The 20824-nt window shown below is 35.7% G+C and overlaps 2 protein-coding genes across 11 annotated transcripts in view; both read right to left on the bottom strand.

Moving 5' to 3' along the window:
- Nucleotides 1-396: 396 nt before the first annotated feature.
- LOC131306321 (glutathione S-transferase 2-like) overlaps nucleotides 397-20824 on the bottom strand; it is a 46873-nt gene continuing 26445 nt past the window's right edge. Inside the window, exons 2-12 of one of the 10 annotated variants that reach the window (XR_009193831.1) lie at nucleotides 6935-6975; nucleotides 6678-6771; nucleotides 6496-6552; nucleotides 5528-5613; nucleotides 5353-5424; nucleotides 4543-4596; nucleotides 4334-4409; nucleotides 2977-3038; nucleotides 2376-2435; nucleotides 986-1152; nucleotides 397-593 (exon numbers count right to left, since the gene is read on the bottom strand). Coding sequence is in view for 6 of the 10 variants with exons in the window: in XM_058332481.1 (XP_058188464.1) it covers nucleotides 1054-1152; nucleotides 2376-2435; nucleotides 2977-3038; nucleotides 4334-4409; nucleotides 4543-4596; nucleotides 5353-5424; nucleotides 5528-5613; nucleotides 6496-6552; nucleotides 6678-6771; nucleotides 6935-6937 (663 nt within the window). In the remaining 4 variants the exon portion in view is untranslated. Of the gene's footprint in view, nucleotides 616-985; nucleotides 1153-2375; nucleotides 2436-2976; nucleotides 3039-4333; nucleotides 4410-4525; nucleotides 4597-5352; nucleotides 5425-5527; nucleotides 5614-6495; nucleotides 6553-6677; nucleotides 6772-6934; nucleotides 6976-20824 lie in introns of those variants that run through there. The other 9 variants (XM_058332481.1, XM_058332482.1, XR_009193832.1 and 6 more) reach the window with 9 other exon arrangements.
- On the bottom strand, nucleotides 11927-15209 carry LOC131306322 (uncharacterized). Its single transcript, XM_058332487.1, has 3 exons — nucleotides 15105-15209; nucleotides 13149-13450; nucleotides 11927-12712 (listed from the first exon to the last, which is right to left on the bottom strand). The coding sequence occupies exons 1-3, from the start codon at nucleotides 15158-15160 to the stop codon at nucleotides 12534-12536; spliced, it is 537 nt and encodes a 178-aa protein (XP_058188470.1). The 5' UTR covers nucleotides 15161-15209; the 3' UTR covers nucleotides 11927-12533.

The following is a 20824-nucleotide window of genomic DNA, read 5'->3' as shown; positions in this document are numbered from 1 at the left end:
CGTATGTACACGGTATGTACTCACCAGGTCAGTACCAATAGTTGAGTTATGTACTTTGTAATTTTATGCCCGGTCTATTACAAGTTCACAAACAGAACCATTTTAAGTAGTTTACAATATGATGACATAATCTCAACCAATATTCTAAAGATTGATAGACGCTAGTCCAGCAGAAAAAAGGGTGCCTAGGAACTGACTAGTCGGTGCCTAATCTAGGAGTTGGATCACCTGGCCTAACACCTAGGCAGCCAGCTTTTAGAACCCTAATCTCTAGTCTTACATTTTTTTTTTCCCTGACAAAAATCAGCAAACATAATCGCTCAACCCCGAAGAGGAGAATACAGAAGGGCAAGACTTGATTATAGCAGCACATAAAGATTTAAACATCTTAACTTCTAACCAGAATACTAAACGTCTTTATTTCACTGAAACAACGAGCAAGCTGAACTTCAGGGAACAATATAAGATGTTCTAATACAATAAACACAACTTTAGTTTATTCTGTCATAATTCTCAAATAGACGAAGCTTGGTGGAAGAAAGTCTGCTAGCATCGTAACAGCTCTGCCCGAAATCTTGCTTCACGGGCTTCACCTTGAAAATTCTATCCATTTTGCTGGCAAAAAAAGAAACAAGAGAAAGTAGGAAGATTCAGTACAAAAACTCAACAAAGCCATCTAAATATTGACGGACATCAAAGCCTCAAAACCACCACTGGACTTACAGGCCAAGTGGTACCTGCTCCTATGCCAACATTGGTGTTAGGGCCTTGTTACCAAGTCCCCTTGTGTCTTGCAAAATGCGAACACCAAGCATAGCAAAACACTAGAACCCCAATGCTTAGGCTGTGTTTGGATCGTGTGCGGGGATCTAATGAGGGAAAGCAAAATGATAGGGGCCAAAACAATCGTGGTTAGCTTTTTCACTACATTAGCCCCTTCATAATTTCCTCTACCTCTCCATCCCCACAAAATCCATGATCCTACCACAGGCTTAGTGGTCAAGCATACAATGACAAGTACTTTCATATTCCTCAGTTACCTCAACTCAACACCTAAACTGGTGTATCCGGCTGGTTTTCTGGCGCAGAATCTACAAAGGCAGGTAGCTGATTGTATGCCTCATTCAACCTAGACAGAAGTGGATACGGAGTCTGCAAAAAGACCAACAAGAAATTTGAAACAGTAGCATATGAAGATAAAGAATGATAAGAAAGCATCAATGTTATGTAACAAGCAGCTAGGGAACAAGCAGTAATTTCATGCACAGTGAGGTGCACATATGAATGAGAGAGAGAGAGAGAGAGAGAGAGAGAGAGAGAGAGAGAGAGAGAGAGAGAGAGTCATTGAACAAAGATCAAATCCTAAGGAGATAAAGCACCATTTGAAATCAACGGTGTTCCAAGTTCATCAGAGGAAAAACTTAGAAGCTGAAATTTAGAATAAGCTTTGCACATGAATGTATAGATCTTAGTTACATGAAGCGGGAGCGGGGACGGGAGCGGGAGCGGGAGCGGGAGCGGGGGAGCGGATGATCACAGAAGTGTGGGAACGCCATTGGGAGCGGTCAGGAAAAATTATTAAAATTATAAATATATTTTGGAATTTTATATTGTTAAATGTCAATATAAAAATATTATTCTACCACATAAAATATTACTATTAAAATTATAAGTTTCTAGTTATATTTCAACATTTTTATTGTAGCACATGATTACACAATAGAGTTCTTGCGCATATTAAGTAGGCGTAAAAGTTAAGGGCATTAATATGACTCTAGAAAGTTAATATCAGATGTGCTCACTAACAATGTCAAAACAACTTTAAAGGTACCAATTGCAACTTGAATCGTAAGTCTCTCAACCGTTTTTTGGGTGTAAGTTCCCGTCTAGGTAAGGAACGAGTTCCCGTCGTCATTGGGACGGGTTTCTTGGAGTTTCCTTCGACGGGAACGTGGAAACGCGTTTCCGTCGAAGAAACATGGGCATGGTTGAAGGTTCCTGCAACTAAGGTATAGATGTGATCCTTTCTATAATACTGTCACAATCAGGAATGTCAACCATATATTAGACATTTAAGTGTTTGCAGTGTCTTATTAAACATTTGATGGGGAAGATAAAAATAGCTTTAAACAATCCATTGTACAGAACGGGGATCACCATAAACTACAATTCCTATACACCAGCGTCAAGCATCAGATCCACAAAAGAAAAGAAGAGAGCAGGGATAGTTCACAGCCCACCAATATGGACTGCTCCCTTTCTTCCCCACCTTTCTTGGGGAAATAAGGACGCTAGAACTTCTACATGCACATTATAACGTTGAAACATAAGTCACAACAAATTAACTTGATCATGAGATAAAGGATTGGTGTTACCATATCAAGACTGAACCAATTGATTGCTATATAAAGCTGAGGTGCTATAAAGCAATCTGCCTGCAAGCAATAGCCAAATTATATTACGTAGCATGTGAAACAACAAAATTTCACTGTGGGTTAATAAATCATTAAAAACTTCAAAGACATAGGCAATGCCCCCTTGAGCATTAATAATCTAATAAGTACTCGCTCTAAAGCAATGCAACTAAAGTTTTTGAATCAGGTGTCGTTCCACGCAAAAAATTGCTACAGTATGAAAAGTAACATTGTCATGTTAAATCCTAGTATCTGGACCGATATTTGGTACAATTCCTGCTTAGGGACTACTGACCCATGGGTCTAGTTCATAATTGTGTTTAGACTGGGTTTAGACTGTGGTTCAAATAACATTCTGAGTTCATATTTAGAAATCTAGTTTGCCACTAGAAAGGGTTTTGATTGGTTTAAAGAGTCGATCCATTTCCAGAGCCGTTGTACTGAGAAACAATCTGGATCCTAACAGAAAAGAATTGAGAAAGAGTTATATGTGCCCATGTACACTTTGCGGTTATGAACATCCTTTCCTGTGTTGAACACAGATAGCAGGGAAGAAACAAACCAGATAGACTTCATCTCCAGTGGCATATTTCCCAGCATAGTCATGTAATAACTTCTCAAGTGCTGCAACATGTGTACATTGAAATAAGTTGAAATTCAACAAAATCTTCTAAGTAACCCTATTCATATCACAGCAACTCAAAACTTATAAGCAGTCAGTGTTTGCCCAGAAATTCAAACAGGCAAATGATTTGCCCCCAACTCAAAAGTCAAAATGGCGTTGTATTTGGTCAAGGATTAACAAGAAGATAAAAGTATTATTGACGATGCAGAATACAAATTGATACTTACAAAAACATAATAAGCCTAAATAACACAAATAGACAGCGTATTTTTTACAGGGCCTAACAGTAGATCAATCTCTCACATACCAATCTATGGGGAGGAGAAGACATGCAAATGGTGCACTTCCAACACTCCACTCCTCCCATCCAGAGATAATACTTAATGAATTAACTAATACTAGCTTTGACAGTTCAGTAAGATTGATTGATGCAGTCTCGCTGAGTGTGTTGATACAATCATTTTAAAACACCAGAACTTATTTGTCCGTGTCAAAAAAGCCGTTTGTACATCCTCACGGCATAAATAAAGCTGCTTACATTAACTAGGGCATACGTTGTAGGGCCAAAAAACATAAAGTGCAGGACATGATATCCATAGTACTGGAGCTGCAGGAACATGTGTGAGATCAACCGAGATCAATTGCAGTCAACTTTCACCTTTTCATCCTGAGATGCCACTTAAAGTAGGTTTACAAACAGTGTGTGAACAGTAAGGGCTTCTGGTCAAGGAGAACATGGACATTTAAGGAGATAACAAGGTAACATCTACCATTTCAAGTTCTCTGTATTACTGACAGGTGATGATGCTAATGACTAGTTTCAGCACTGAAAATTTTCACATGTCAAGAGACACTATTTTGCAGCTTACACTAAATGTGTTCATAACTTCATCTCAGTACCAAAACGGTAGATGCAATCATTTCGTAGCTTCTAAATCTGTTTATAAATAGGCCAGACTGTAGAAAGGCAGTTCTGGACTTAGACTAAATTTTAAACCATTACCAGATTTATCCAATAGAGATCCAAGCATATTTTCGTAATAGTGGTTTAATAAAATGTCCTGACACTGAAGGGAGTTAAAGAAGAACAGTATGCACAAAGAAATGCACTTGTAGAATCGAAGCAAATGGTAACACCTAACAATGAAACATATATCGCATGAAGCTAATACCAATGGAAAAACATTCATTGGCATAAGAAAACATTAAAAAATAAAAACTTCATCCAAAAAGGTATGACAGATTTATCTAATTGGGAAAAACTCCCCAAATTTCATCTACAGGAAATGCTTACCTGCAAAACCTTTCCCAATATGATTCCTAGCCCAAACATACTGCTCATCTGGATTAACTTTCTCCGCAATATACTTCTGCAGATTGAAAGGCAGGAGGGAAAGAAAGGCACTTATTGTACTACCCTTAAAAACAATGTGATGAAAGCATTATACAGATTTCAGCAATGAAACACTAATCTCAGAACACTGACCCAGCTCCATTACTCACCAGCACACATATGTTCTGAAAAGGCTGTATACTTGAAGAAACAATATTTGCAGCCTATAGCTCAAATTAATAATTCACTGAGGGTTAGTCCAAGGAAGTAAAAATAGGATGAAATGATGACGTAGTAAAAACAACTGATATAGTTCAGAAACCAAAAATGGTACTTCAACTTGAACAGTAGTTCAAAAGAAGAGGGAAAATTTACAGGGGATGTGTGGTAGAAATCAGTCAACTCATAACAGTGGAGAAATGCAATAAATTTACAATACAATTTGGGATTTGAATACGTGGTTTTAAAAAAAGAGAACAATCACATAATCCCTGGCCCCTGGCCTCCAAAATGGAAAGGAGTTACACTTTCTCGTACTATTTTTTTTTTTAATCCATTTTGTGTTTCATTTTGTCTTGCTTGGTCTAGGCAAAACAAAAGTGGATCACGTCTGAGTGAGAAACCAAGAACGGAAGTACCAGTAGGACCAGAACATCTGTTTTCTGTTGAATGGAGTTCAAAAGATTTCTATGTTCTTACTTCGTGTTTTGTGATTGGATTGAAAAAGTCAATGGACTTCATTGTACTCCTCAGTCCTCACAAGAACAAAATCAGGTGGTCTGACATTTCATTTGACAGTACCACTGTTCAAAAGAACACAGGGAACTTCCGAGAAATATCCTTGTGGAAACTAACTCCATCACTGGTAACTAATTTGGCCAGTATCGTCTCAATTTGTCTCTGGAGGTATCCATACCCCACTTGTGACGGGCTGGTGAATACAGCTCAAAAAAACTGATAATAAGCTAAATGACCTGTACCTGGTAGTTGATTGCTCTTCTCTGAAGATCACGAGGCAACAGCGGATGTTGAGGATATTTCTCTTCCAGATACTGCAAATCATAAAGAACGTGTTGAAAAGTTCGAAGATGGTATTACAACCATTTGCAATGCCACTGACATGAGGTGAAGAGGATAAATGCCCAAGCCACTCACCAACAAGATTGCAAAAGAGTCGGAAACTACAATGTCCTCATCCACCAACACCGGCACATAACCAATTGGATTGAGCTTTGTAAACTCTACAACCAGTAACAGACAAAAATCAATCAATAAAGCATACAAGAATAGTCAAAGCAATATTGGGCACCGATAACATTTGGGTCACAGGCCTGCAGTTGCAAAATATGAATCCATGCGGCGGGATTTGAATTATGTAAACCCAACCTTAACATTATGAAAGTAACTGTTTTCCTTTTCAAACCCAACCTTAACATTATGAAAGTAACTGTTTTGCTTTTCAAACCCAACCTTAACATTATGAAAGTAACTGTTTTCCTTTTCAAACCCAACCTTAACATATGAGAGAGAACACTTGGTTCTAACAGTAAAGACAGAGAAATCCAGTAGAGAGTGCGAAAACCAAAAATTGAAACTAAAGGGTTTCTCATAGACATTTTGAAGTAGAGAGAGAGAGAGAGAGAGAGAGAGAGAGAGAGAGAGGCTTTTTTTATTTTTACCAGACATGTTTGACAAGACAAGACCTACATAGTTTTGGCAGATATTTATAGAAAGATTATAAAATTTCAACCATAATGAAAAAGTAAATACAATCTTCATTTTGAGCACGCCAAATCATGATGAATTATGTGTACTAATGATATAGAAAGCCATCGGACGATATGATAGAAACAATATTTCAGTATTTGTTTTTGGTAATTAAACCATTTTATTAGAAAACATTTCAAGATCAATTCTTTAACTCATCAAAATTGTTCCATACAAACTTGAATGAGTGGATTTCATCTTTGCAAAATCATCCAACCAAAATTTCTCTCATAGTTCGGCCCCTTTGATTCCTCGCTCCGCCACTGCCCAAAGCACACTTCTTCTTTTTTTCCCGGTAAACAACCCAAAGCACACTTTAAATGTAGTTAAGAACCCAGTAAGTAAGAACTACTCACCAGGACTGAAGTGCTCCCCTTTCAGCAAATTAACTGCTTTGTATTCATACTCCAGGCCTGTACCAAACCGCAACAGTAAAAATAATTCAATCATCAGCAGAACAATGGTCAGGGTTTTGAGAAGAAATCGAAAATTCGCAAAAACAACAGATTGATCAAACCAGAAATTGATAAGAGAGAACCTTTCAATTTGAGAACAATCCGAACTCGGTGAGAGCAAGTACTCCGGAAGTAAGAATATAGCTTGAGCTTCTTTTGCTCCTCCACGCTACCCGCCTGATTGTGAATCGCAATTGTTAGACGATTGGTGACTCATTTCAGTTGGTTCCAACAGAAAGAGCAAGAAATACGGTGACGAAGATTGTATTATCCATGAATATACATATTGCGTATACGGAGAGAGAGAGAGAGAGAGAGAGAGAGAGAGAGAGAGATTCACCATTGTTTCAGCGAACTTCGATTTGGGACTGCAAATTGGCTTTGGAACTCGTGGGGGGAAAAAACAAAAGAAGATTTTCTTACCCAAAAAATGAAGAGGATAACGTAAGGGTCCGTTTGGTTTTTTCTTTCTAAACCAAAAAAGGGAAGAGAAAAAACAATAATAATTGGAACTTGTAAAAAGAAAGAGAAAAAGAAGAGAAAACGATTAAGAAGGAAAATGTGGTGAAAGTTGATAGCAATTTTTTACTATTCTGTTCTTCTTTACTTTTTTCATGTTTCTTCTCTTTTTCCACAATCAACCAAGCAAGGGAGGGGAGATTTTTAAATTTTCTATTTTTTCTTCTTCTTCCAAAAGTTCCAAACACAGAAAGAAAAGGGAAAGAAAAAAGAAGTTTTTTTTTGTTTCTTAAATTAAGATGACAAATGAAATTTTAAATAATAAAAGTTAAAATTGTTCTTCTCTTTTTTTACATTTTCTATAAAACCAAACAAATGAAACAAATTTACCTTTTTGATAGTAATTTGGTGATGACCCATATTTATTTAGTGCCATAAAAATAATCAATTTCAAAAATTCAACCATTTGGGGATGTAAATTGCTTTTCCCACCCCCCCTGACACCACACCCCTCCCGGTCCTACATCTTTTTTCCGTTTTTACCCTCCCTCAGCCCTTTTAATTACCTCTCTCCGCCATTTTAATTTTAATTGGTCCTGGGCTCTGCTAGCCCCTAAAACGGTAACGTTTGGGTTGAAAAAAATTCTCACCATCAATTTGCAATCCTATGGAGCAGAAACGTAATTATGAGAGCCTTAGAGACAAAATTTGATTATGTCTCTTTAGAATAATATGATCAAAATAAAAAGATCTTCACACCCGTTCAAACGCATTAAATATTGAAGTACTTAATTTTTTAACCATATTTTTTAATATATAAACGGTATAAAAAAACATTAAGTGCTCAAATTTTCGCTTCGTTTGAATCGGTGCAAAGATCTTGTTATTCTGATTATATTGACAAGATCTTTGCACCGATTCAAACGGAGTGAAAATTTAAGCACTTAATTTTTTTAGACCGTTTATATATATTAAAAAATATGGTTAAAAGATTAAGTGCTTCAATTTTTAATGCGTTTGAACGGGTGTGAAATTTTTTTTATTCTGATCATATTATTTTAATTTATTTCTTTATTTAATTACTCATATCTTTTTAAGGTCTTTCAACAAAACACCTTAAGACTTATTTTTTAGTTCTAAGACTCTCTTAGGCCATCCACAGTGGCATAATCAAAAATGAATAATTAAAAGTTGACACATCAGCTTTTGATTATCCATTTAAGAGGTTGCTAAGCTTAACAATATTGAGGTCCACAATGGTCACTTCTAGTCCATAACTAAAATAAGGGATATACTACAATTCCACTCTCTCCTCTTGTGTTTTCCACTATTGATCACTTCTCTCCATTACACTTTTTTTTTGGCAAAAATATATCGATTTTCTCCTTTAATTTTGGAAAAAAAATTGGTGACTTCCTTCCCTAATATTATGAATTTGGAAAAAAAATGTACTCAAAAAAAAAAAACAACAGATGTGTTCTTGAATTTATAAAAAAATGTAAGGTTTTTTATGTATTCAACCACAGGGGAGAAGAACGAAAAAAGAATAAAAAAAAACGTGAAATACCTTAATGCGGCGACAATGAGTTGAATTGTAAATAATTGAAAAATATGAACTTCACTTTTGGAGGAAAAGAAAAAGAAAGAGTTTGTGGCGGAAGAAAATGAGATATAAAGAAGGCGAAGAAAATAAGAAGAAAATACCATTTGAAACACGCGTGTACATAAATTTTAGAACCAGTTAACTTATGTGGTGCGAGATCCACAAATTTTGATTATTGAAAAATGTTGCTAGTTTTGGTTATCCAAAACCCAAAATTTGATTATTTCTAAAAATGTTGTTAAGTTTGATTATACCATTGTGAGCCATCTTTTATCTCAATATTGTTAACTTTAAAAATAATTTGCTTTTGATTATGACCATTTAAGATGTCCTTAGGATGTCCATTGAAAGGCCTTGGAACCAAAAATTTATTACGACCATTTAAGATGAAATGATCAGAAAAATAACAACTTTGCACCGATTCAAACGGATTGAAAATTGGAACACTTATTTTTGTAACTATATTTTTTAATCTATAAAGGAGAAAAAAATAGTCGGATAAACATGATCAATTGAAACACTTTTTTTCTCTCTCTCAATTACTTTAAAAAATCTAGAATTAGACTTGAACCTATTGTGTAAGAAAGAAAGAACAAATTTTTTAAATGTAAGAAATAATAGTTTGATTAGTAACATGGATTGAAAATTGAAATACTTATTTTTTACACCGTTTATATATTAAAACATAGTTAAAAAATATGTGTATTAAAAAATTTACTACGACCATTTAGGATGAAATATTTGGAAATTGAAACACTTATTTTCGTAACTATATTTTTTAATCTATAAAGGACAAAAAAAGAAAAATAAAACAGTCGTATAAACATGATCAATTGAAACACTTTTTTTTTTCATAATTATTTTACAAAACCTAGAATTAGACTTGAACCTATTATTAAAGAGAAAAAAAATTCAAACTAAAAAGAAAGAAAATGAAAAAAAATGAAAAAAAAAAATCAAACCGGAATGGAAAGAAAAGGAAAAAAAAGAAAGAAGGAAAGAAACTGTAAAGAAAGAAAAAAAGAAAAGGAAGAGAGAGAGAGAGAGGCGGGGGTAATTTCGGAAAAAGGGAGGTGGGGCCGGGGGGTGTGTGTGTCAGGGGAGGGGGGAATAGCAGCTCTCTTTGGGGATAATAACGGAAGTTACCCCGCGGGATCAGCTCACCCCATAACTTATCCATCAAACCCCTCCAAAGTCAATATTTGGGCCCCTTTATGGACTCACAAAACTCTGATCCTGCCAAGAACAACATATATGTAAAAAAATACTCCTCAGTCATCATTAATAAATATTACTTTTTTTTTTTTGCTCGGTACCATTAATAAATATTACTTATGTCCCAAAATGTTTATCCGGTCCGCAAAATGAGAACGTAAAAATAATTCAAGTTTTGCAAGAAAAATTTAAATTTTTTTCAACAATTTACTAGATCTTGACGAGTTCTTTTAATTTATGAAAAATAAATGAATTTTTTTTAAAAGAAATGCATTAGTTTTTAGTCCTTGTTTTGCGGACCGGACAAATATTTTGGGACATATGTAGTATTATCCAACCAGAAAGGGGTAAGTGTCACAAACTTAATTAATACTGTACATGTGAACTGTGATAGGAGTATGTGAACTGTGTATTTCAGTGTGTATTAGAGCTATGTGAATTGTGTGGTGGGTTATGTAGGAGGGAGGGGGGCTGCTGTCCCCAAAGGGCAGCGTGCTGCTGCACCCCATTTTGGGGCCCACCCCGGTCTCGCTCCGATGATCTAAATCGTTCACTTTGTAGAGCTCATTGAGTAGAACAACTATGCAAAAAATTAGCTTAATTGGATATCATTAAGTACCTGATCGGAACCTTTTTATCTTAAAAAGAATGGATCAGAAACATTGGATCAAATCCACTGTAACCCATGGACTGAGAGTTATATGGGCTCCGATCAGGTACTTAATGATATCCAATTAAGCTGATTTTTCGCATAGTTGTTCTACTTGACGAGCTCTACAAAGTGAACGATTCAGATCATCAGAGCGAGACCGGGGTGGGGCCCAAAATTGGGACAGCAGCCCCCCGCGTCCGGTTATGTAAAGTGTGTGCGGTAAGACTATGTGAATTGTATTTTAGTATGTGTTGAGGTTATGTGACTTGCATATGTGAATTGTACGTGTCATGAGCTATGTGAAGTATGTGTGGTGAGACTATGTGAACTGTGTATTTTCGATTATGTGAATTGTGTGATGGGCTATGTGAACTGTGTGTATTAGTGTGTGGTGAGGTTATGTGAACTCTGTATTTTTCAGTTCTCATAGCCAGTTCACGTAGACAATTCTAATAGACAGTTCTTATAGATACAGTTCTCATAGACACAGTTTTGACAAAGGCAGTTCTCATAGTCAATGGTATTTTTATTCGAATTAATATGGATCAGGTCTATTTTAAAAAGATTTGGTAGAAATAATATGTAAAGGACTATTTTAAAACCAAAGCTAAAAAAAGGGTTGGGATCTAAAAAACCCCAAACTTAAAACACAAAGGCTCCCAATTCTTAAACACCCTAAAATTTGTAGGTGACCTGATCCTCTCTCTCTCTCTCTCTCTCTCTCTCTCTCTCTCTCTCTCTCTGTTTATGATTTCTTCATCTTATGCGGTTACGATCGGATTACTTGAACCTGCCCTGCCCAATTCACTGAGAAGAAATCCGCCTCAGAAGCCATGAGTTAGCATAATCATGGCTAACCTAACCATTTCGCTAACTGTCTTTGATTCCTCTTTCGTTGTCTTGTTTGGTTTAATTTTGGTGTAGTACTAGATGAAAAGGTCAACATGTTACATTGATGTCTTCTTTATGTTTGTTGCCTTCACATATATAGTATACTGTGTAGTACACAAATCGTATTGAAAATCTGAAGTTATGGATTATGGGAGACCATATCCAGACCATAAATACAAATTTTAATCTTCAATTTGAGGGTGAAAGCTCAAGCGCAATAATAAAGAAGGCAATTTTGGTTTGAATTGCAGGTCGACAGAATCGAAACTATAGTGTTCCGTGAACTCAAAGAAATAAGTCCTTCCTTGACTTAACTCATCAACGCATGCAGAGAATTCCAAGGAGTTCTTTCTCTTCATGGACTGCTTATTAGAAGCAGAACCTGAGTTTTGAAAGTACAACTCCTTCTCCTTGGTGCAGGATAGTAGATTGAATTGCATTTGGGTCTCCCTTATTTTCTCAGGTAGATTACATTGGAGGAGACACATGTGGTGACTGGCTTGGCACATTATTGTTCATAATGCAAGAAACGGTACTTAAAATTGTAAAAGGTTGCAATTAACGCATATATAAGGCCAATGAGTTTACAATAAGCCTCTATTCTCATCGCTTTCGATTACATTAATTTGGAGAAGACACGCATGGTGAGTGTGATAGTGTTCGTAATGCAAGATACGGTATTTAAAATTGTAAAAGGTTGCAATTAGCATATATATAAGGCCAATGAATTTACAACAAGCCTCTATTCTCATCACTTCAAATTTCATTTGGAGGAGACATACATGGTGACTGGTGTGACAGTGTTTGTAATGCAAGAAACAGTATTTAAAATGGTAAAAAGTTGCAATTAGCATATAAGGCCAACATAAGTTTACAACAAGACCTCTATTCTCATCACTTTTAAGGGTTCTACATTATGATGCTTCACACATGATATGATTAAAAAGGGAATTCATAAATTTATTTAAGCTATAGACCTAGTATTCGACCATAATACAGCTTTTACTAATATTTTATCTTGGTTCATCCCATATATAGCACGGATATTTTTGCTACTACATATGTATGTATAAGGATTAGAGACAGTGGAAATGGGACAAATGTGATAAAGATGGAGAACTACACCATGCTGGGCCTCGATTCACCATGGCCGGATTTGGTTCTTTTGAAAATGGGTAGAAAAAGGAAATGCCAACCCACGACTAGAGCAGAGATGGAACTAGCACATGAGACAAACACAATCCAACCAAGCCCATCTGGGATGAAGACGGACACAAGGCAGGACATGGTAACAACACCTGAAATCAGGGATGAAAAAGAAAACCATCAAACCAAACAGATAGCATCAATCAAACCCAAGCAAACAATTTTGAAGATCAGTTTTTAAATTAGTTTTGGCGCATTTGGTTTTTGAAATACTAAACATGTCAAATTTCGGTTCAATTTTGGGTTTAAAATTAAGATTTGCACACCAATTAATTAAAACCGAACCATTGCTTCTTAATTTTTTCAACCATGTAAAATATTGTATTTGTACAATTTGAAAACTACTGCATTTTGAGGCCTAAACCGATAGCTTCAAACTACTTCAACGCACAACGGATTGATTCGGTTATTGCAATTGATGGTCAGTTCTGATTCACAGAATTGCAAAACCGATATAATTGATATGATGTGAAAATTATATCTTAAAAACCGACAAAACCGAAGGGGTTTAATTACATGCATGGATACCTGAGATCAGGACAAGCATGTTGAGGATTCGATGGCAGTAGAGAAAATGCCCAGTGGTTTGTTCCTCCTCCTCCTCCTCCACTCTCACTGCTTTGGATTTGAGTAGAGCTGCTGCTGCGAAGCCAGAAATGCATACTGCTGCGACGGAAATGGCCTTGGTGGCGGGGCGAGTTTGAAATGGAGATTCTTTTCGATTCTGATACATTATCTGGATGAGGTCAACAAGCAACCCGAGTTTGGCGAAGACCATAGCATGCCATTCTGCTAATGAAATCCTTTCCGTTGCCTTTCCAGTTACAGCGCTATTACAATTACCCGCAATGGCAAAAGGGTGAGCTGAAAGAAAGAAATGGAGGACAATAGACTTTAACCATTTTAAAAATATATTAAGTCCCGTTCCAGAACACTTTTTTAAAAAATAAGTACTTATTTCACATTTTTAAACTTAAAAATAATATAAATGAAAAATAATTTTTCAATTTTTTTTGCACCGTATTAAAGATCTTAATGAGATTTATCAAACAAGATCCATATTGATACGAAAATAATTTGCATAAACACATTATTTTTGAGCTTGAAATTGCCTTCTTAAAAAATAAGGACTTATTTTCCTTTCGGGGAGCACTATTGCACTTAATTTTACTTTTTTTTAACGGCACTATTGCACTTATCTTAACGTAGTACATTCTGTACTTGAATTGATCGAATTATTAAAGGCAAATTTTCGTAGTCATCCCTGTAGTTTTACGGTTGTCTCACTTTCGTCCTTCTAGTTTCAAAGTGCTCTAATTTCGTCCATGTAGTTTGTTTTACGTTCTAAATTGGTAAAATCGTTAACACTGTTAACGAAACTAACGGAAAAAAAATAAATAAATAAGTATTCCAATTTTCAATCCGTTTGAACCGGTGTAAATATCTTATTTTTCTGATCATTTTATCTTAAATGGTCATAATAAATTTTTGGTTCTAAGGCCTTTCAATGAGCACCCTAAGAGAGCTCTGAAACTAAATAAGGAGTCTTCGGGTGCTCGTTGAAAGGCCTTAGAGCCAAAAATTCATTACGATCATCTAAGATAAAATGATCAAAAAAATAAGATTTTGGCACCAGTTCAAACAGATTGAAAATTGGAACACTTTTTTTTTCCCGTTAGTTTCATTAACGGTGTTAACGATTTTACCAATTTGAAATGTAAAACAAACTACAGGGACGAAATTAGAGCACTTTGAAACTAGATGGACGAAAGTGAGACAACCATAAAACTACAAGGACAAGTACGAAAATTTGCCCAATTATTAATGGACATCCCTTCCTGAGTAGTTTAACGGGAGAAAATGTCAAGCACGTATTTATGAGTAAATTCTATGGGGCTAGTTCAAGAGACAAAATATTTGAGACAAAATTAATCGGAGCCCCACGCGAATAATCGTAGTCGTTTAATTCGTTTAAAACATGTTTTTAAGAGGTTCCGTAAAAAATCAACTCATTCGGATATTGATAAGAACTTAATCGGCTCATTCAATTTTATCTTGTCAAATTTGACAGAAATCAGCTGAATGATCCGATCAAGCCCTTATCTTTATTTGAAGGTGTTGGATTTTTACAGGAGCTCTTGGAAACATGTTGTAAATAAATTCAACAGCTCTGATCACTTGTGTGAAGGTCCCACGCGCAAGAGAGAGAGAGAGAGAGAGGTCCCGTTTCGGAACGCGAAATAAGTACTTATTTTTTAAGAAGACAATTTCAAGCTAAAATATGATGGGTTTATTGAAATATAAAAATATGCATTATGGATCTTGTTTGAAAGATCTCATTAAGATCTTTAATACGGTGCAAAAAAAATTAAAAAATTATTTTTATTTACATTATTTTTAAATTTGAAAATATAAAATAAGTACTTATTTTTTAAGAAAGTATTCTGAAACGGGCTCTAAAGGGTTTTGGGGTTGCAAAGAGACCTTGATAATGAACTTGGTTGGGTCATTGTCTTCGTTGTCATAGACATCATCGTCATCGTCGTAACCTCTGCTGGGTTGGGTTTTTCTGTGGGTGTGGTGGGAGGCGGGGGGCTGCTGCTCCGGATTTTCAGGCCCATTCCGGTCTCGTTCCAATGATCGAAAACGCTCATTTTGTAGAGCTCGTCGAGTGGAATAACTATGCAAAAAATCAGCTTAATTGGATATCATTAAGTATCTGATCGGAACCTTTTTATCTTAAAAAGAATGGATCCGAAACACTGGATCAAATCCACTATAACCCATGGACCGAGAGTTATATGGGCTCCGATCAGGCATTTAATGATATTCAATTAAGCTGATTTTTGCATAGTTATTCTACTCGACGAGCTCTATAAAGTGAACGCTTCCGATCATCGAAGCGAGACCGGAGTGAGCCTGAAAATCCGGGGCAGCAGCCCCCCGCCTCCGGGTGTGGGGAGAGAGAGAGAGAGAGAGAGAGAGAGAGAGAAAAGGAGGGAAAAGTAGTGCGTTTGTGTGCTGGGTGTTTTTACTTTTTTCCTTGGGTTTTTTCCCCTGTGTGCGTGTGTTGTTGTATGGGATGGGTGGGGGAAGGGGCAAAAATGGAAATTTATATTATAATCCAATCATATCCCATGTGAAACAAACACGATATTAATAATCTCATCCCAAACAAACATACTCATTATCAATCCATTCTCATTAACAATTCCTTCTCATTACCAATCTCAATCATTATCTCATCTCCTTACGAACCATCTACCACCGTTATCAAACGAGGCCTTAAGACCTTGTTCCCGTCGGATCAAGGGGTTTGTGGTGACCCAAGTCACCACAGGGGTGTAGTGACCCAAAACGGTGTAGTTTTGGGGTTGCTAAGGGTTTCAAAAAAGGGGCTGAAAGACCCTCTTTGGTGGAAAGTTGAGAAAAAAATTAAGTGGTCTAATGTTCAATCCGTTTGAACCAGTGCAAAAATCTTATTTCTCTGATCATTTTATCCTAAAGAGTCATAATTAATTTTTTTGCTTTAGGGCTCTCTTTAGTTAGCCCTAAGAGATATTTGGTTCTACTACTTTCTTAGGACTAATTAACAAGAGCTCTAAAGTCAAAAATTAATTATGACCCTTTAAGATAAATTATCATAGAAATAAGATCTTTACACCGATTTAAACGGATTAAAAATTGGAGCACTTAATTTTTCAACTATCTTTAGGTAGTTTATATATTAAAAAATATGATTAAAAAAATTAAGTGCTCCAATTTTCAATCCGTTTGAATCGTTGCCTTCAAGCCCCCAAAATTAATCGTGGTGGGCGCAAACTGACTTGAACATCTGATTATAAAAAAAACAGTGCCCAACATTCTTTAACATCATACATTTTGTGGGATTTAAGCCCCGTTCTGCTTTCTCAACTTTCTCAAAAAAGTACTTACTGTAAAAAATATGGACCTATTTTCAAATTTAAAAATAATAGACTTACAAAATAATTATTTAATTTTGTTTGCAGGGTTTGATAGATCTCATCAAAATCTATCAAATAAGATTTCATATTGCATATTTTTTTATTTCAATAAACCTACTATTTTTAAGTTTAAAAATTACAAATAAATACTTATTTTTTAAGGATCTAATCCAAAACGGGGCCTAGCATTGTTGAAGAGTGTTGTGGCAAAATTTGGCGGTGCCCTCGAACCACCGAATAATTAATTAATTTTCTATTGAAATAGTGACATAATACTTGAGGGGATATTTGTACGTAATACTTACATGCCAGCACCATCCCATCCGTTGAATTATCTATTTTAACGTCGTGTCCACTCCACATTAAAACATCTACAAGTAAGTTGGAGCCAAACGTATTCATAGAACGCTCAAGTCGTGAACGGGTAAAGGCCTCTCTCTCTCTCTCCCTCTATATATATATATCTTCTAACGAGGGATTCCTTATATAGCTAAAATGCGGGCTTTTATTTTTGGGTCATATTTCGATAATTTAAACCGTTCAATTTATTGATAACATGTATTTAAGGATACTAATAGAAATCAGCTCAAAATATGACTGAAAAATGATCGATCCAAATAGTTTTTTATATTATTTGATTGGAACTATATTATGGACCTCATGTTTAGATCAAGCACTTTCTGTTTATATTTTGAAGTTGATTTCAAGCAAATATCTTTAAAAATATATTTTAAACAAGTTGAACAGTTTGGATCATTAAAATATGACCCAAAATGCTCCAAACTATAAGATCCGCATTTAAGGTCCTTATTTTGAGATTATTATTATTAGAAACTCACTGTTTTCTATATATACACATGGGTGCCCAGCCTAAAGGCCTAAGCGGATAAACCAATCGTGATTCCTCAGATCCTGACATTACAATCGAAGAACTGCGTAGAAAAAAGAGAACTAAAGACCACAAAAACGTTCACACAAGCACATACATACATAGAAGCTCATAATCTGCATGCGTGTGTATGTGTGAATGTGTTCGTACTTGTAGCAAAATTGCCGAAAAAAATAATGAACAGTTGAAATAGAATAGAGAGAGAGATGGACAGATCGAGGATCCAAATCACTGCATACAAGTATATGTATACTGGAACATATATAGTATATGCAGTCCAAGTGACCAACAAAAATGTTACCGTTGATCATCGCCACGAGGACGACCACCGCGTATCGTCATGTCCCCCTCCGGTCTTCCTCCTCTAGATTGTTGTAATTCCTCTCTACGTACATGTATTTAAAAAAGCAAGTTACCGAAATAATGTAGAGATCCACAATTGCGTAATATAACCAAAATTAGTCACATCAATTTTTAAATTACAAATACTACAATTTTGGAAACAGAAGAAAAGTTTCAGGAAACAGTTTCAAACTGATAAAAATTGATTATTAGAAATAGAAAACAGTTTTTCCAAAACACTTTCTAAAAAACATTTTTCCGAAGACTGTTATTTCTAAAACAGCTTTCATTTTTGAAGAAAAATAATTTGAAACTGTTTTTTTAAAATAACTTTGTGGAAATATTGTTGAGAAAGGGGAGAAGGTTAAGTAATAGTATTAACCTGATAATGATGATGACGGAGGCATCATGCCGCCCACGACGACGGTTAAACTGTCGACCAGCCTGCGGTGCTCTCATCACCGGTTCTTCGTGGCCTCGGAGATCTACAACTTAGCTAGTAGTTTCCTCTTACTACTTCAGTTAGATACTCTTATCGCATGAGAGCCTGCTGCACGTATATGGATCCTGTGGGTAACGTTGTAAAAGGATGGAGTATTTATAGAAGGGCAAATTTCACTTAGCTCCCCTGATATTTCTAACATATGTATGAACCATTATTGAGATTCTGACAATTGCAATAATCCCTCTTGTTTTTGCAAACTGTTGTCTACATTCTCTCCAACTCCGTTATTAATTAATTGATATACCCTAGAATATTAGAAAACCAAGTCTTTTTGTTCTATTTTTCTTTTGATTGGAGTTTTTAATGTCAAAGTCAGGTTAACTAGTACATGCATAATTACTAGTACATCTTGAATTTCACTAATTTTTAGTATTTTTTACAAACTCGGTACTTTTGTGCTTTATATATAAATACATTGAACGATTCAGATCATCAAAATTCGATCGGAAAAGGGAGGTCTACACTTAAGCGAAGTGCACTTGTGTATTTTTAACTCATCATATTCCGAATAAAAAAAAGTCAACATATCCTATCATTCAATTATTTTTATTCTTTATCTGTAATTATGCTTTGTTTGATTTGCTATTTAATGTTGAAACAAAAACTTGAGTTAAACATACTTTGGTCGAACTTCTATAATCACTTATGCATTTTGTTTGTTTGATAATCGTGGGTTTTTTTTCCTTCTCTCCTGCGTGTATTTTGCAAAATGAAAGGCACCTGGAAATGCCTAATCCACCATACGGGGAATCTAGACAATAATTTATAAATTAAGGAAGACTAATGCAATTGTTAGAACTTAGGGCAGACTACTGCAATTGTTAGAACTTAGGGGAGTTTCATGCATTTGTTAGAAAATAGAAGGTTAATTTCCTCAGCATAGCCACCGCGAGACGGTGAGTTCATACAACTTGGCCCACCACTGCTGTCACATTCGCGGCACTACAAATCCCTTTCATTGGGACATATAAAAAACGGGAATGAGTTTACACCATAATTTAGTAATTTATTCTAATATGATCGAATGAGTCAAAAATATTACACGTATTAGCATGTTTTAGACTAGTTAATGTGAAGCCTATTAAGGAAGATCAAGTGGACTGATCGACGGTTAATATTCAATTTCGGAACACGTTTCAGAGCATGAGCCTCATACATATCGTGGACAAGACAATCAATGCAGGCAGTTGAAGCAATTACAACATTGGGAACGTGTGAGATCATGGAGAAGTAACCGCCTCGTGCAGATAGTGGAGCAAGATAAGGAAGTATGTAAGTAACTACTCAATTCAAATCAAAGGAGGGAATTCCATCATATTTGAATTTCAAGTCGAAGACAGCCTATAAATACAAGAATAGAAGATATTTAGAACCCCCCAATCAATCGCCCAAAGGCTTCTACTTTTATCTGTACTTTACATTTCTTGCTCTAGAAGTAGCTTGCAACGTAACTGTCTGTTCGATTGTATTCTCATCGTCGATCGACTTCTACCTCGAAGAATAATAAAGTTCATTTTGCTATTCTTTTTTCATCTCCATTCACTTCATTAAATTTGCTTCCAGAGAAGTCCTGAAATACGGCAAGGAACCAAACTCCACCACCACAAAACACCCGCATTCCAGCACACGCACACGCAACAACTCTTAGTCGATTCGTCGACTGCAAGTGAAAAATAGACAAACAGAATGACTTCGGTGTCCCCGGTCATTTTGGGGACACCGTAACTTTTAGCATAACAAAACAATTATGAGTATAACCAAAATCCATTACAAGCATAACAGAACCATAGTAAGACATAACTTATTTGTTTTGCCTTGGTTGCGTTTAGTTACGCCTTGGTTGGTTTTTTGGATATTCCTTGGTTATATCTTGTTTGGGTTCTGTTATGCTTGTAATTGATTTTAGTTATGCTTCGAATGGTAAAGTTATGCCAAAAATTACGGTGTCTCCAAAATAACCGGGGACACCATAGCATCATCATCCTCATACAGAACAGAAGAAAAAAATGGAAACTAATCATTTCTTAAGGCCCCGTATTGCTAAAGATTTTTATGTTATGGTAAGTATTTATTTTTTATTTTATAAGATAAGACAAGTCATTCTCGGCATACCTAACGTGAGAGGGAAGAAAAAGTCACCAAAATAAAATATGTCGACTTGCCCTGCCACTGCTGTCATATTCACAGTGTTTAAGGGCCAGTTCTACAACCGAAATTCCAATGTAGAAATAGAAAATTGGGACCAGCCCAGTATTTTCTAGCACTCTTCTTTCATATCGGGAAATTCTATGTACCCCGAAAGAGTACCCAGAAATGACACCGAATTTGAAAATCAATGGTCCTGATTGACTTTAAGTGAATCTGAACCATCGATTTTCAAATTCGAGATTATTTCTGTGTATTCTTTCAGGGTACCTAGCACTCCTCAAATCCCCTTGATTGTGAGACATATAAAGGTCAGATTATTGCAACTCCCATCCTCATACAGAATAGAAGAAAAAAA

The sequence above is a fragment of the Rhododendron vialii genome, chromosome 11a (genome assembly GCF_030253575.1).
Source record: "Rhododendron vialii isolate Sample 1 chromosome 11a, ASM3025357v1".
NCBI classification, from domain to species: Eukaryota; Viridiplantae; Streptophyta; class Magnoliopsida; order Ericales; family Ericaceae; genus Rhododendron; species Rhododendron vialii.
The sequence above is the reverse complement of the archived record's forward strand: the minus strand, read 5'-3'. Positions and strand labels throughout refer to the sequence as shown.

What these genes read in the sequence shown, in the direction of transcription:
- LOC131306322 (XM_058332487.1), bottom strand. Translation starts at nt 15,160, where the DNA reads ATGACGATGATGTCTATGACAACGAAGACAATGACCCAACCAAGTTCA. An exon ending in CAACCAAGTTCATTATCAAG is followed by an intron (nt 13,451 to 15,104) that starts GTCTCTTTGCAA and finishes TAATTGTAATAG; the next exon opens with CGCTGTAACTGGAAAGGCAA. An exon ending in CATGCTTGTCCTGATCTCAG is followed by an intron (nt 12,713 to 13,148) that starts GTATCCATGCAT and finishes CCCTGATTTCAG; the next exon opens with GTGTTGTTACCATGTCCTGC.